Source organism: Scleropages formosus, chromosome 9 (assembly GCF_900964775.1).
Source record: "Scleropages formosus chromosome 9, fSclFor1.1, whole genome shotgun sequence".
Taxonomy (NCBI): Eukaryota; Metazoa; Chordata; class Actinopteri; order Osteoglossiformes; family Osteoglossidae; genus Scleropages; species Scleropages formosus.
The window spans coordinates 1185045-1198100 of record NC_041814.1 but is presented as its reverse complement, the minus strand read 5'-3'; the positions used below and the strand labels follow the sequence as shown (position 1 = coordinate 1198100).

The window sequence follows — 13056 nt, the reverse complement described above, 5'->3', positions numbered from 1 at the left end:
ATATACATTATTCAAGGCCACCTCCAATTAAAGCGCTGCTTTGTGGTTTTTTTGCCTTGGCACCCGTGTTTTGTCGTCCACCCTAATTAGAGTTCCCATTTTTAAATGGATGCTGTTACTTGTCTAAGTGTCCATATATAAAAGGCACAAAAAAAGACAAAAACAAGGCGCGCTTGAGGGTCCCTTTTAAAGCTACTTTCATGAGAAAGTCATCCCATGAATGCGCTCCTTTAAACTGGAAACAGCTGTCAGAAAAATTTTATTGCATACTGTGAGATGCATATTCCAAGTATTAAGTCCAAAGAGTGATTTCCTGTCAATCACTTTGGTAGAGGAGGCCCCGTTATGACGGCACGCCAGGGGATACTGCTCACTGTATGTGAATCATGATGTCTGGACCTGAGAGCTCAGTGAGACACAGAGCACATTAAGCTCTGAAACTGATGCTACAGTAGAATGTGTGCCTTGGAGAGACCCAGCTTTCTTTTCATCCACCTCTCTACCTGTATGATCTTGCTAAAGATGAAGGTTTCGTTATAAGCTGTTGAATAGCACTTGTGTTGAATAAAAACACTAAAGTATGGATTCGCATGTTTGGGTATCACCAGCTATATAAGCTCTTCATTGTAACTGTGGCCACCCTGGATGGTGCATTATTGCATTATTACCTAAGCCGCTGTTTCAAATGCACATTAAACATAGCAAGAGATGCCCATAAGAGAGCAAAGCAAGGACTGAGTGCTGAATAATTTACTTACGGTTTAATATTTAATGTCGAGGTACATATTTGTGTGTGTGTGTGTGTGTGTGTGTGTGTGTGTGTGTGTGTGTGTGTGTGTGTGTGTGTGTGAGTGCTTGTGTGTGTGTGTGTGTGTGAGTGCTTGTGTGTATGTTTCTTTAACAGCTCTTTGTTCTGCATCTCACGGCATGATGTAAGCTAGTGCAGCTTCCCACGGCGCCAGAGTCCAGCCGTCTTCAGCAGCTGGAGTTCAACCACAGGGCTTCTCCAGCGCTGCGTGCCAAAGACAGTGCTCAAAAACAACAGCACAAAAATTAAAATGCCCATACTCCTCAAGTTATGACACGAGCATACAATTTGTCAGTCAATAGAAAAATCACCCGTTTGAAATAGAAAAGCATGAAGTAAAGAGAAAAAGCCCAAAAGGCTGTTAGCAAAAGAAGCATTTAATTGATATGGGAAGGGTTTCCTTTTGCATGGCGAGGACTCTGAGGGAAAAGCCTGATGAGGAACATCGGTCTGGGGTCTCGTCATTCCAGTAGTACTGGGAATGAATTATTTACACAGGTTCAGTCGGAATTCCAGTAAGCTGTGGCTTTGAGTTTGTTTTGCTCTGAACACACAAATACATAATGAGCTTTCCCAGGGACAAACATATCCACTTTTCATTACTTTAGTTTTTTAAAAATTGTGCTTTGTAAACAAATAAGTGAATAGTTTGTTTATAAAGTGGTGACCAAATGGACATACGCATACATTCGCTCATATGTGGACACAAAGGTATAAAAATCAACTATAGATTTTTTAAACATTCTATGGCTAGCAGTGGGGGGTGGTGCAGCGGGTTTGGCTGGGGCCTACTTTCTGGGGGGTTTGGGGTTCGAGTCCTGCTTGGGGTGCCTTCCAGCAGAGTGGTGTCCTGTGTGGGGTTTGTCCCCTTCAGCCTTGTGCCCTGTGTTGCTGGGTTAGGCTCGGGACAAGCGGTTGCACACATTGTGTGTGGTCAGTGTGTTAAGTATTTAATCAAAGTCATCACTTTCTCTTACTAATCAAAGTATGTTGTCTCCCTTCAGGTACAGTTGCTTCAGTTCATACAGATAAACAGAATCCAACTGGAACCAGTGGTGAGTTATCCAGCTCCTTCAGTACCAGAAGTGGGCTGGTCTTCAGCACTGTACCAAGTCATCAGGATTCTTGGCCACTGGTGTCCACACAGGAATCCAAGCAAGGCTCTCTAGACCTTATTGGAGATCACACAACTGTCTCGGAGATGTTGTCAACAGACAGACCCAAAGAAGATAGCCCAGCAAATACCAGCAGTCCCCACACATCTGGGCCATTTGATGCTGCACTGGGAACATCAGGAGAGCTGCCCAGGTTAATGGAAAGCTCCAGTGTACCTAATGAACAGGGTGACTCTTCTGAGGGGGTTCCCAAAACTATGGAAGCAAAGGCTGGGGTTGTCGAGCTTTTGGTTCTACCCTCCTCTAAAGACAACCCAGAAAACTACTCTGGGGAGGGGAAAGATCAGGAGGAAGGAGTTGGTTACCCTCTTCCTAGAGATCCGTTCCCAAACTATGTGTCATCTCGACCAACTTCAGGAAGCCTTTCTTTTGAAACAGACCATGAGGCTGAAGGAAGCGGGGAACCGGATCTTCTCGGCAGAGAAGACAGCTCTGACAGTCACATGATCTCTTCCTCCTCCTCAAAACTACTTCCTTCCATGATGGCCAGCTCTGAACCCACTGACAGCCAGACAGTTGCTCAGCCTACTACTGAAAGACAGTGGCAGATGGAAGACCAGCCGACTACACTACCTTCTGATGTCACTGATTCAGTGGGACAACAACAGCAGACAGAAGAAGTCTCTGAAGTTGCCACCACAGTCACAAGAGGAGAAGCCATCTTTGAGGTTGTATCCTCTGAAGACCCAAGAACCACTTTTCCCAGTAAGGACAGTACAAATGAACACAGAGTGCTTGCCACTGACACTTACTATATGCAAGTAACCTCCACACCAAACACTTGGCCTGCCACAAGGGTTCCTGTCACAGTTGAGCTCCTGACAACCACTGGAACCATAATGGCAAACTTAGAGACTACAGAAGAGCCTGAATCAATGGAGAAAGATCTTGAAATGGACCCTTTTTCAGAAAATATCACTGAATCTACTGAAGATCCCACTGGCTCATTGACACCAACAGAGAAGGTAACATTTGGTACCACTGAGCCTGAGCAACAAACAATGGTACCTGATTTGGATCCTGAGGGAACCCCCACTGCCTCTACTCCAGTGCTACCAGCCAAGCCCACCTCAGGCCCTGGGGAGATCAGTCAAGAAGTTGAGCCTCGATCCACAAGCTCTCAGTCTTCTACTGTGAGCCAGGACAGAACAGCTCCCAAAAACAACTCCACTCCAACCACTGATGGATCTCTCCTCTGGATCTCTGGAGTCCAGACCTCCAGCAGTACAGTAGATGAGGGTCTGCTCAGTCCTGAACTCAACTGGCACAATTCCACCAACACCTCAGCAGGTACGTTTATTGCTGGGTAGTCTAAATATTCTTAGACTTCTTTATTCTCACTTTTCCTTAGTGTGGTGGTAGTCTTTCAAGCGTAGGTCTGTATTGCATTGCTCCTTAATTTGTCAGCAGGAGAAATGTCTGTTCATTGTCTGAAATGGAAAATGCCTGTGTGATGCACTTAACATGTCAGGGGATGTACAATGAGGGCAGCTCTGAAAAGTCTAAGTCCCGAATGAATCTGTGCTGGTGGTGGCAGGCAGACATACACTGTAATTGACCACAGGCTATGACGCCCCCCCCCACCCCCTTGCCTACAGTAGTGCAACAGATTAGTCTAAGATTAGACTCCCTGTTAACAAGTTAATTCTTATCACTGGGCCAGTTCTAAGTGAACTTATACTGTAATTTTCTGACTATAGTTGGGCTGTATCTAAGATTTTCTTCTTCACAAACATATTTCCTTTATGATTCTCCATTTTTTGGGCAATGTTGTGGTAATATTGTGCATAAACTTTGCGCACTTCTGATGCACAAAGTAGCTGGGCTGCGAAATACTGAGAACTTCATGAAAAGCTGTTTCAGCTACGAACCACCAGGCTTACAGGTTGAATTAAACAGACACGGGAAAGGGGGAATTTGGAGTCGGACTCAGTCGAATCTTAATAAGAGTCTTGTGGTATTTTCATGCAAATGAAATGTAGTGTTAGGAAACACACACCTTTTCTTGTCAAAAATCCCATTAGTCCTATGCGTGTTGGACAATTAAGTGTTCACCCACATCTAAAACAGTCCTCCCTAGCCTGCACTGAACCAACTCCAAACTGCAAGCAGCTCTGCAAGCGACGCCATCCATCGATGCAAACAACTAAGTGCAGAGTTAATGAAAAGCCTGGTCTGCTTTGGCCAAGGAGGGTCTCTGTTTGCCTTCCCCACCAGCGCCGGAGGAAGTCCATAAGCCTCTTTAATCAATGATCAGCTTCTATAGTGGCCTCTGCAATGAGATGCTCCCAAGAGCCCGTTTAGACGTTACATGCCTGCTCTTTGAAGAATGACCCTTCTCCCAGCAGTCGTGATAAAGGCGTCAGGACTGCAGGTCCCCTTAATTAGCTGCATATCACGTCGAGGGGAGATGAGGTGCTATGTCATCACTGTCCCTTCTCCGCCACTGTGCCTGCTGACATGCCCCCTAGCAACACACACACAGACACACACACACACACACACACACACAAACAGGACCATGCATCCACACGGTCCTGACTGCAAAAATTGTAGCACAGCTGGAGTCCACAGAGAGTACGCAGCTGTGGACTGAATTACCGCACATCAAATGCGCACAATAATAATGTTCTTGAGCTGATCTATCATAGTTAAACATTACTGGAATACAGTATAAGTAAATAAAACGCTGCAGCATGTCACTGTTTTTCCATTATACAAACCCGTATGAACTGTAATATATTAAATTTGGCACTTTCTTCAGTATATTTGGTGTTCATTTCTTTGTGAAAGTATCTCTAATATCAATTGTTATAAATACATAAATAAATAAATGCATTCATATATTTTCTTGCATGTCATGAAATATGCACATATATATGTATGTAAACATATACACACACACACATATTTTTTTTGTATTTCTGCTGACTTGCGGTCACCATACTAGCAACAGGCATGGTCTTGATGGCTTTTGGATTAAATGGTTCTGAAGAACTGACCTTTCAGGAAAGTCTGCAATAAACCACAAATTGCCTACTTTCCAGATCATGACACTGTGTCACCTAAATGACAAACTGGTCTGTCCAAAGGTAGGGTGAGTGGAGAATTTTGAGGAATGTCTTACGTGGAGAGATGCATTACGGTGCATTTAACTGCTCGCATAGATTCTTGAGTCTTATGTGGGTTTTATCTCAAAACGTAGCACCTGAGACTCCTAGTTTATTGTCAGAAAACAGGGCCTGTCCCTTGAGAGAATGCGCCCAGAAGATTTTCTCTGTACCACGGTGGGAATATAGGAAGAGGTGTATGAATTGGCTTATGTTTTGAAGTGTCCGACTGTTATCACACACCACCAATGAAATTTTGAGTCTGATGTCTGGAAGGAGGACTATCCGACCATCTGTCCAGTTATTGATTATTTTGCTCTTTTTTCCCTTTTGAAAGTCTGCCTGTTTATTTCTCTGAAAACTGTTTTTTTTTTTTTTTTTGTCCTGCAAGCTCTGCTATGTCTACCCGCCTACTAAAATTTCGACAGGATCCTTTTCTGCTGTGTGCCACAATAGGCCAGAATCAATATGTGGTTCTTACCACGCAAAAAATTAGACGAGTTATGTCTATAAAGACTTATTAATTTGCATTAGCGGTGTAACGTCCTCATGAATTCCACCATCGTTCTTCCTAGATACTCAGGATTCAGTTATTAAAGGAAATCCAGGATTCCGTATAAAAATAGTACCGACCTCAATGTCATCGCTTAACTTTTCGTGCATAAATGGCATTTGTTAAACTGCTGCCCAGGGGCAGCTGTGCTCTGTGGCAGTTTAGAGTAAATAATATTACATTGACTATTCTGCGCTTCTTCCTTTGTGTGTGTGTAACCGGGGGAGAAGAGAGAGCTGCCAGCTCCAAGGAGCAGAAAATGAGCTTTACTTCGATGCACCAAACATTCTCTTGGGGTTATTTGCATAGGCTCAAGGCAAAATGGAAGGTTATTCACATTCCGAATCGTTTAACCTTTGTTGTGTACTTCCTCACGTTGAGAAAGTATGAAGATAAAACTTTCACAATACCGCACAAGCCTGGGCACCTGAAATATTAAAACAAACCATTATATATAAGATTAATTTGAATAAAGCCTGTTTTCTGCTCTTTGGAGCTGGGATCTTGCTTCCCTTCTGGCTACACAGACATGAGGAGTATTTATTTTTATCTGAATTTTTGTTTTTCTGGTGCATAATATTAAGCGTATATGTTATTCACCTGCAGTGCATACATATTTTAGTCCTCAGCACTTGTCTCCATAAACCCTGAACCATAAAGGAGTTCGGTAGAAGACTATTCTTCCGCTGTTTCCATGCACGAGCGTTAATTTGAGAATAGCAGGGCTTTAACTCTTCTCTAGGTTCCTTTTCTTACCATAACTATGACCTAGATTTATGTACCTTTTGCAAAGGTAATTCCCCTGCACGGACAAAGCCATTTATCCTCAGGAAATAAGGTTTTGTGCCATACCAGCAAGGCATGCTAAAACTGAAACCGTCTCCAAGAACGTTCCAGTTCACGTTCCTTGTTTAGTTCAGTCATTTCGGAGGCAAGTGTTCGCACCTGAGTTACTATGTCTCAGGTTTTCGAGTTCGGGAGAACTGTGGAAAACGCACGCGAGAAATAACGGCCAGAAACCTTTGCTTTTCTCCCTTGTTTTCTCGTGCATTTGTCAAGAGTTTTAATCAGGCAACACACGTCTGTAGGTAATATAACAGTAAAATGCTTGGATTTGCAGCCTCAAGGTTTTTGGTTTAAGGCCCACATCCCGCTACGTGTAAAGTGCCTTTGAGAAAGGTACTTGACTCTGATTTCCTCCAGTAATATCTGGAGTTTCCAGCTGCATAAATAGGTTAAACGCTGTAAGCTGCTTCACGCAAAAATGTCCGCAAGGCAATAATTTAATAATAATGTTAATTAGTAGCATTAGGCTAATGAGCCTAACGGTCAAAATAATTGGCTTGTAAGTAACACGATGTTCGTTCAGGGAGACGCCGTGCAGACCTTGGGCTGTGCCGTACGTCCTCCTCCTAAACAACATGATGTCACCCTTGCTGTTTTGTGCAGCGCCTCACATTTTTAAGACAAGTGCCCTTTTATAACCCATGTATCTGCTCCGTGCCATACAACATAGGCAGGGAGCCAACAAGCTGACTTCTCAGTAATATGACACTCGGTATAGGATCCCACTTGTCTCCACAATATGATATCCTGAGCCGCCCTGACCCGCACAGCCCCAGGAACAAAGTAGTCAAGGTGTTCGGTGCGATCTAATTAAGTGGAGGGAATCGGGTTTCCGGTGTGACTGGAGCAGTGAGTTTGACAGAAGAATAGAGCAGCAGCAGCAGCAGCAGGGCGAAAAGACCGGTGGCTAAACTCGGGGCTCCTTATCTTTAAAGACGGGCCGGGCCGACGGCGATTATGGCGCCGAGATGGAAATGGCCATCCGCGCTGAGCTGGATTCATCGCTCAGCTCCTCGCGGGGTTCGCTGTAGAGCGCAGGTTCAAGGGTGTTGGAGGAGAAGGCGGCGGGCTGGGTGGGGGAGCGTGGAGGAGTGCGTGGAGGCGAGGAAGACCGATCCGTTCGCTTGTGACGCCCCCAGGCCTGCTCTGCTTTGCCATGCCTATTAGCAGGACTGTCGAGAGCTCTGGAGATGCCAACAGCAACAAGGCCGGGTGGATGAAAGGCCTCTCTCTGCCTCGCCTCACCTCGCCTCGCTTGCCACCACGGCGACACGGAGGCGCTCAACCTGAGCTGCACATTTTCCTTTTGAAAAAGACTCCTGACTCCCGTATACCACACGCTTAATATTCCCCCTGTTTCCCTTTTTCCGATTTTTATTGAGAACGCTGTTTTCTTCAGCGCTGTCTCCAGTTTTACGCTGCACAGCACTCAAAGTCTTCAGCTCGAGCTGCTCTCCCACTCCAGCCTGTGATATTCGTCAGTGCTTTTTCTCATCACCGGGGCTGGAAAAAAACGAAGGCAAGTTCAAAAGCAGACTCCTGGTAATGAAGGGTTATTACTTTTCAAATGCAAGCTGCTGGGACAAGCGCTATTTATCTGAGCTCACTTCTAAGACTCCGAGTGCCCTCGTATCTGAGGGGGATTTTTTCGTCTCTAGTCTTTCGTCTGCGTTCTGCCATCTCGCTTTGTTTCTGCCACGGGCGCATCCCGGCCCTGTGAAGGAACGCCACGTGTTCCTGCCCCTAGGAGTAACGTGCTGAGTCGGGCCACTCGCTGCACCGCTACGGCCGGGCTCACGTGTCTCCCTTTCGTTGAGGCCGCTATTGGAGGCGCCAATGGAAAGTTTTACCTTTGACTCATGGTCATGTCTGGAAATAGATTCCAAGCGCTCCGAAGGAAATATACCCGTGATCTCATTCATTTTTAATGCCAGTTTGTGTCATTCGGCCTGCCAGTCTAGAGGTGTAATGTCCTGCACAAGGATAGATTTAATGGACATTATCCTTGCTATAAATATTCATTAGCATGTTTTTTGTATGGCTTTCTTAATTATCATTTCTTTGTTTCTTTACAAAGTATTAGGAAGGCAATAAGATTTGTCTTTGTTTAATTAATTCCGATGACTTTAAGTTTCCTTATGTAGAAGTTCCCTTATCTTGTGTTATTATTAGAATCCTTTGTCCCATTTCCAGTGTAAGGTGCTTAATTGGATTTATCCAGCCATTTGTGTCAGCAGTATTAGTAATTATGAGCTATTTGTTTCACAAAGACAATTACTTCGGAGCAAAAGGAACATGAATTAAAATTAATTAAAACTGCAGTGTACAACGGCTTTTTTCAGCAGAGACTGGGCTGCAGAAACGGTTAACTATGCATCACAATTCAATGGCCTTGAATTACACACCCATTGAGTAGCCAACAGCTGGTTAAGTTCTGGGTGAAATGAGGTCATTATGTGGCAGCTGTGTAATATACACATAAACAGACTAATGCCTGTTGAGATATAGTTCTCACTGAAATTGGGTTGTTATGTATAGCAAAGTGCAGTTACACATCAAAGGGAATAAGAAGAACATCTCACCGTCCGTTTCGTCCAACGTCTGCTTCGGCCAACGGTCTTTTCTCCACACTTAGGTTTGGTCCTTAACACGCATGAAGGCATGCAGAGAATTTTGAGAGCAATAAAGGTGGCAGATGAGGACGACAGAGGTGCCATCGATCACACGTAGCACCGGACCTGGCGTTTGCCTTGCAACGGCGTGACGCTACTTGCTGCTCTGTCCTCAGCCCAGTTGGCCGAGCTGCTCGCAAACACCGTTCCGAGGCCACATCTCCGCTGCAGTCACCCTGAGGGAACCGCAAGAGCAACTCCGTTACAGACAGCTGAACCACAAGTGCAGCCTCTTCATGCATTCTAACGTCTTGAGTTAGACAGGCACCCAAGGGGTTGAGTCAGGGCAAGAAGAACCAGAATCCACATGGGCCTATAAGACTTCCATAATTCTTCTCTGGTTTCGAAGGATTGAATTCTAGTCAGTGTAGCAGAAACTATGGGTCCTAGTTGGACTCTTCAATCAACGTTATTCTGCGAAGGTAAACTGGGCCGGGTTGCAGGCACTCAGTTTTGCTGGGCTCCAAACTAATTTTACAGTCCCGGGTTGGTCCGCGGTTCTCACCTGCGCTCATTTTCGGATCAGTCACAGCAGCTCGAGTACCCGTTTCAGCACATTTGGTATCACATCCCTCCTCTCCTTGCATTGTCACTGTTGACATGTACACCTGGATTTCATTTTTAGCTCCATGAATAAGTGCCAGCCTAGACAGAAGTGATACAAAGGGACAAAATGTGCTGGTGTCAGAGTGAACGTGGCTTGGGGTACTTTTCTCTTTCTGGTAGTGCTTTGTGAAGTCACTAAAGCTTTGAACTCATGGAGTGCTTGAATATTTCAGCCTGGATGCTTACATTTCAATCGGAAGTTCTGCACAGAGACTAGACTTTGCACATCGTCCCCTTTGAATATTCCCGGTCCTCGGCGCCCGAATGCTGTTACAGTTTAACCTCACCGGGTTGCTCAGGGGTTTGTGTTGTGGAGCATATGCTGAAAATACTGTGCTTATCCCTTTCTGGGACCTTCTCCATTACTGGGGCAATAGCTTATCTGGCTTGTAGAGATGTGTTTGAAAAAGAAAATGCATGATCCTTGTCTCCAGGAACCTATTACAAGGCTCAGTAATTCTTGGAATGATGGAGCAGAGAGATGGTAGAGACCAACTGTGTGTGTGTGTGTGTGTGTGTGTGTGTGTGTGTGTGTGTATATGGGAAAGTTTTGTTCACAGACTTAGGCAAAAAGTACAAGAAGCATTTGACTGCTCAGTAAGTTATTCGCTACCACAGTAATAAAGAGTACTAGAAAAAACAAATACTCCACCTCCAAAACTGAGCTGCAAACGCTGTTTCCTGGGGGAGAGCAGGAGTAACCCCAGCGGGGCGCCGCAGGGCTGAGCGCGAGTCGTACAGGCCTGCACTGAACCCCACTGGAGACGTGATGCATCCCATTCCCTCCTCCCAACGCCTCCCCCGTCCCCCTCACCTCACCCCCACTGGAAGCACACTGGAGGCCTCATCGGTATCCAGCACACACACACCCAGTGAAGACGGGCACAGAAGGAAGCGAACCGCTGTCCCGCAGAGTCACTGTGCGCATTCTTATCCGAGGAGGAGAAAAACTAAGATAAGCGCTATGGGTGCGGAGGCCCTCGAGCGCCTCGCGCAGCTGAGCCGTGCATATGGAGAGAGAACTGGAGACGTGTGGAGATGGGGAAGGAAGGGGGGGGAGTTGCCACTATTTTAAGAGTGAACTGTAGTTAATCTTAAGCTGGGAGCACAAGGCAGAAACACCCTTATAACCTGTGTGATAGCAGCGGTGTGAGCCGGCCCTTACCCTCATCTCTGTCTCTTCTCTTATTCCCCCCTCTCTCTCTCTCTCTCTCTTACATGCATGCTTTATCTCTTATTTGCTCTCTTTTGCACACCCTCCGTCACATTGTCTGATTTTTTTCAATGAAAAGGAGACTCAAGAACGATGGCTTGATGCGGCTAAACAGAATGAACGGAATGCCTGCTTTTTTAGGCTGAGTTCTATGCAATAGCTCTATAGAATGTACACAAAGGGTTGTGTTTGCCTCCCTCCGTGAATGTCTGGTATGAGTGTGTTTTTTTAAAGTCGTCCCCAGCAGCCGCCTCTATGTTCACAGATGACAAAGGAACAGAACCCCGTTTGTGCATAATAATGTGTGACTAACTGACTGAGAAGTAAATCAGTGTCCCTTCACTGGGTGGCCGGCCCCAGTCTGAGCGGGGTCACGGCGAGCCGGAGCCTGACTCGGCAACACACAGCACAAGGCTGGAGGGGGAGGGGACACACCCAGGACAAGCATTAAATTTTTTTTTTTTTTTAAATCATTATGAAAAGTGTTGGTGCAGCTGGAGAGTTTGTATCTTGATGTCTTCTGATCACTTTCACTAAACTGGATTAGGTGATCAAATCTTTTTACTGTAAGCCATAAATGAAAATGTCCCCCAGCCAGTCTCCGGCATGTGTTTGAACAAGTCATAAGTGAAACTGTAGTTTTTGTGTAGCGCACCATTAATGACATTCTCTAGAAAGGCACTGGATTTCAGTCATTTCTCTTGTCCTATGAGTAACACAGTGTATTGCTGAACCTCTAGGAATTCTACTTCCTCTTCTCCAAAGCAGCTTAGAGTTATTTACCTGTTTAAACAGCCAGGTGACTTTAGTGGAGCAGTTCAGGGTAAGTACCTTGTGTAGGGCTACTACAGCCAAAGGTGGGATTTGAACATGCAACCACAAGGTCCAAAGGCAGCTGCTCCAACCACAGCTCTACCAGTTTTGCTGTCTGGAATGAAGTGTGACTCTAGTGCATGTAAAATGTGTTCTGACAGCATCAACTAATTCTACCCTAAAGGTCAAAGTGTACTATTATTAATAACCTTTTGGGTTGATCAGCAATTCTTGTAAAAACGCAAAGTGCTCACAGACTTACCTGTGTTGGGTGCGATCTATACCAGAAAGAAAAAAATCAGGAGTAAAGTCAAGTCCTTTACATTTAACTCATCACATTGGGTATATTTAGCTCACAAACACTCTTGTAAAATAATTATTTCTTTAGAAGGGGGTGCAGTGGGTTGGACTGGGTCCTGCTGTCCAGGGGGTTTGGGGTTCGAGTCCCGCTTGGGGTACCTTGCAATGGACTGGCGTCCCGTCCTGGGTGTGTCCCCTCCCCCTCTGGCCTTAGGCCCTGTGTTACCGGGTTGGCTCCGGTTCCCCGTGACCCTGTATGGGACAAGCGGTTCAGAAAATGTGTGTGTGTTTCTCTACATTGTGGGACATATGTTTAAGAAAGAATAGTGTGGCACGGGCCGGTCATAACGGAACGCATCCAATCTCTGCGGTGATCGCATTTGGTCCTTATTTCTTCCTTCCCCGTTGTGAGTATTACTTGGCCATGTTCTGTACACTTTTTGCAGCTGGTTTATCTGTGGTGCAAAATGCAGCCTCTCAGGAAATTGCACATATTGCCACACGTTCACAACAGCTTTGAGTACCCCAGTCTCCACATGCTGTTCCCTAGCATATGGTGAGTTTGTCTCACACGCCTCATATTACTCAATAAGGCACATTTTATAATATGGCCAAATACAGTGTATTTTATGCATTATCGAATTATGTCTTAAACCGTAAATCTGTTGCTAGTGGATCGTAAAATAGTACTTAATCGCTTTCTCAATGCATAAAAATGTAATGCATCATCTTTGTAAATGTGCCTTCGCAAAAGTTGGGCTGATTGTAGCACAATCTGTTCTATCGCACCGTTTGTCCTCAAAGAAAGTTTTCTCTGCCTCTGAAAAAATTATGTGTACGTAACATTAGACAGCACAGTAATGTACGAAATGAAGAGGTCCCTTCTCTGACTTTGACTGCATAATGATCTCATTATTTACAAGGGCCATCTCATGAGCGGAACAGAGCGGTTTGCATTGT

General features: G+C 45.2%; 1 protein-coding gene across 1 annotated transcript in view; it reads left to right on the top strand.

Moving 5' to 3' along the window:
- The window catches only part of ncanb (neurocan b), a 92477-nt gene that overhangs the window by 46312 nt on the left and 33109 nt on the right, over nucleotides 1–13056 (top strand). The window contains exon 8 of the mRNA XM_018728090.2: nucleotides 1813–3273. Within this exon, the coding sequence (XP_018583606.2) occupies nucleotides 1813–3273 (1461 nt within the window). The remainder of the gene's footprint in view (nucleotides 1–1812; nucleotides 3274–13056) is intronic.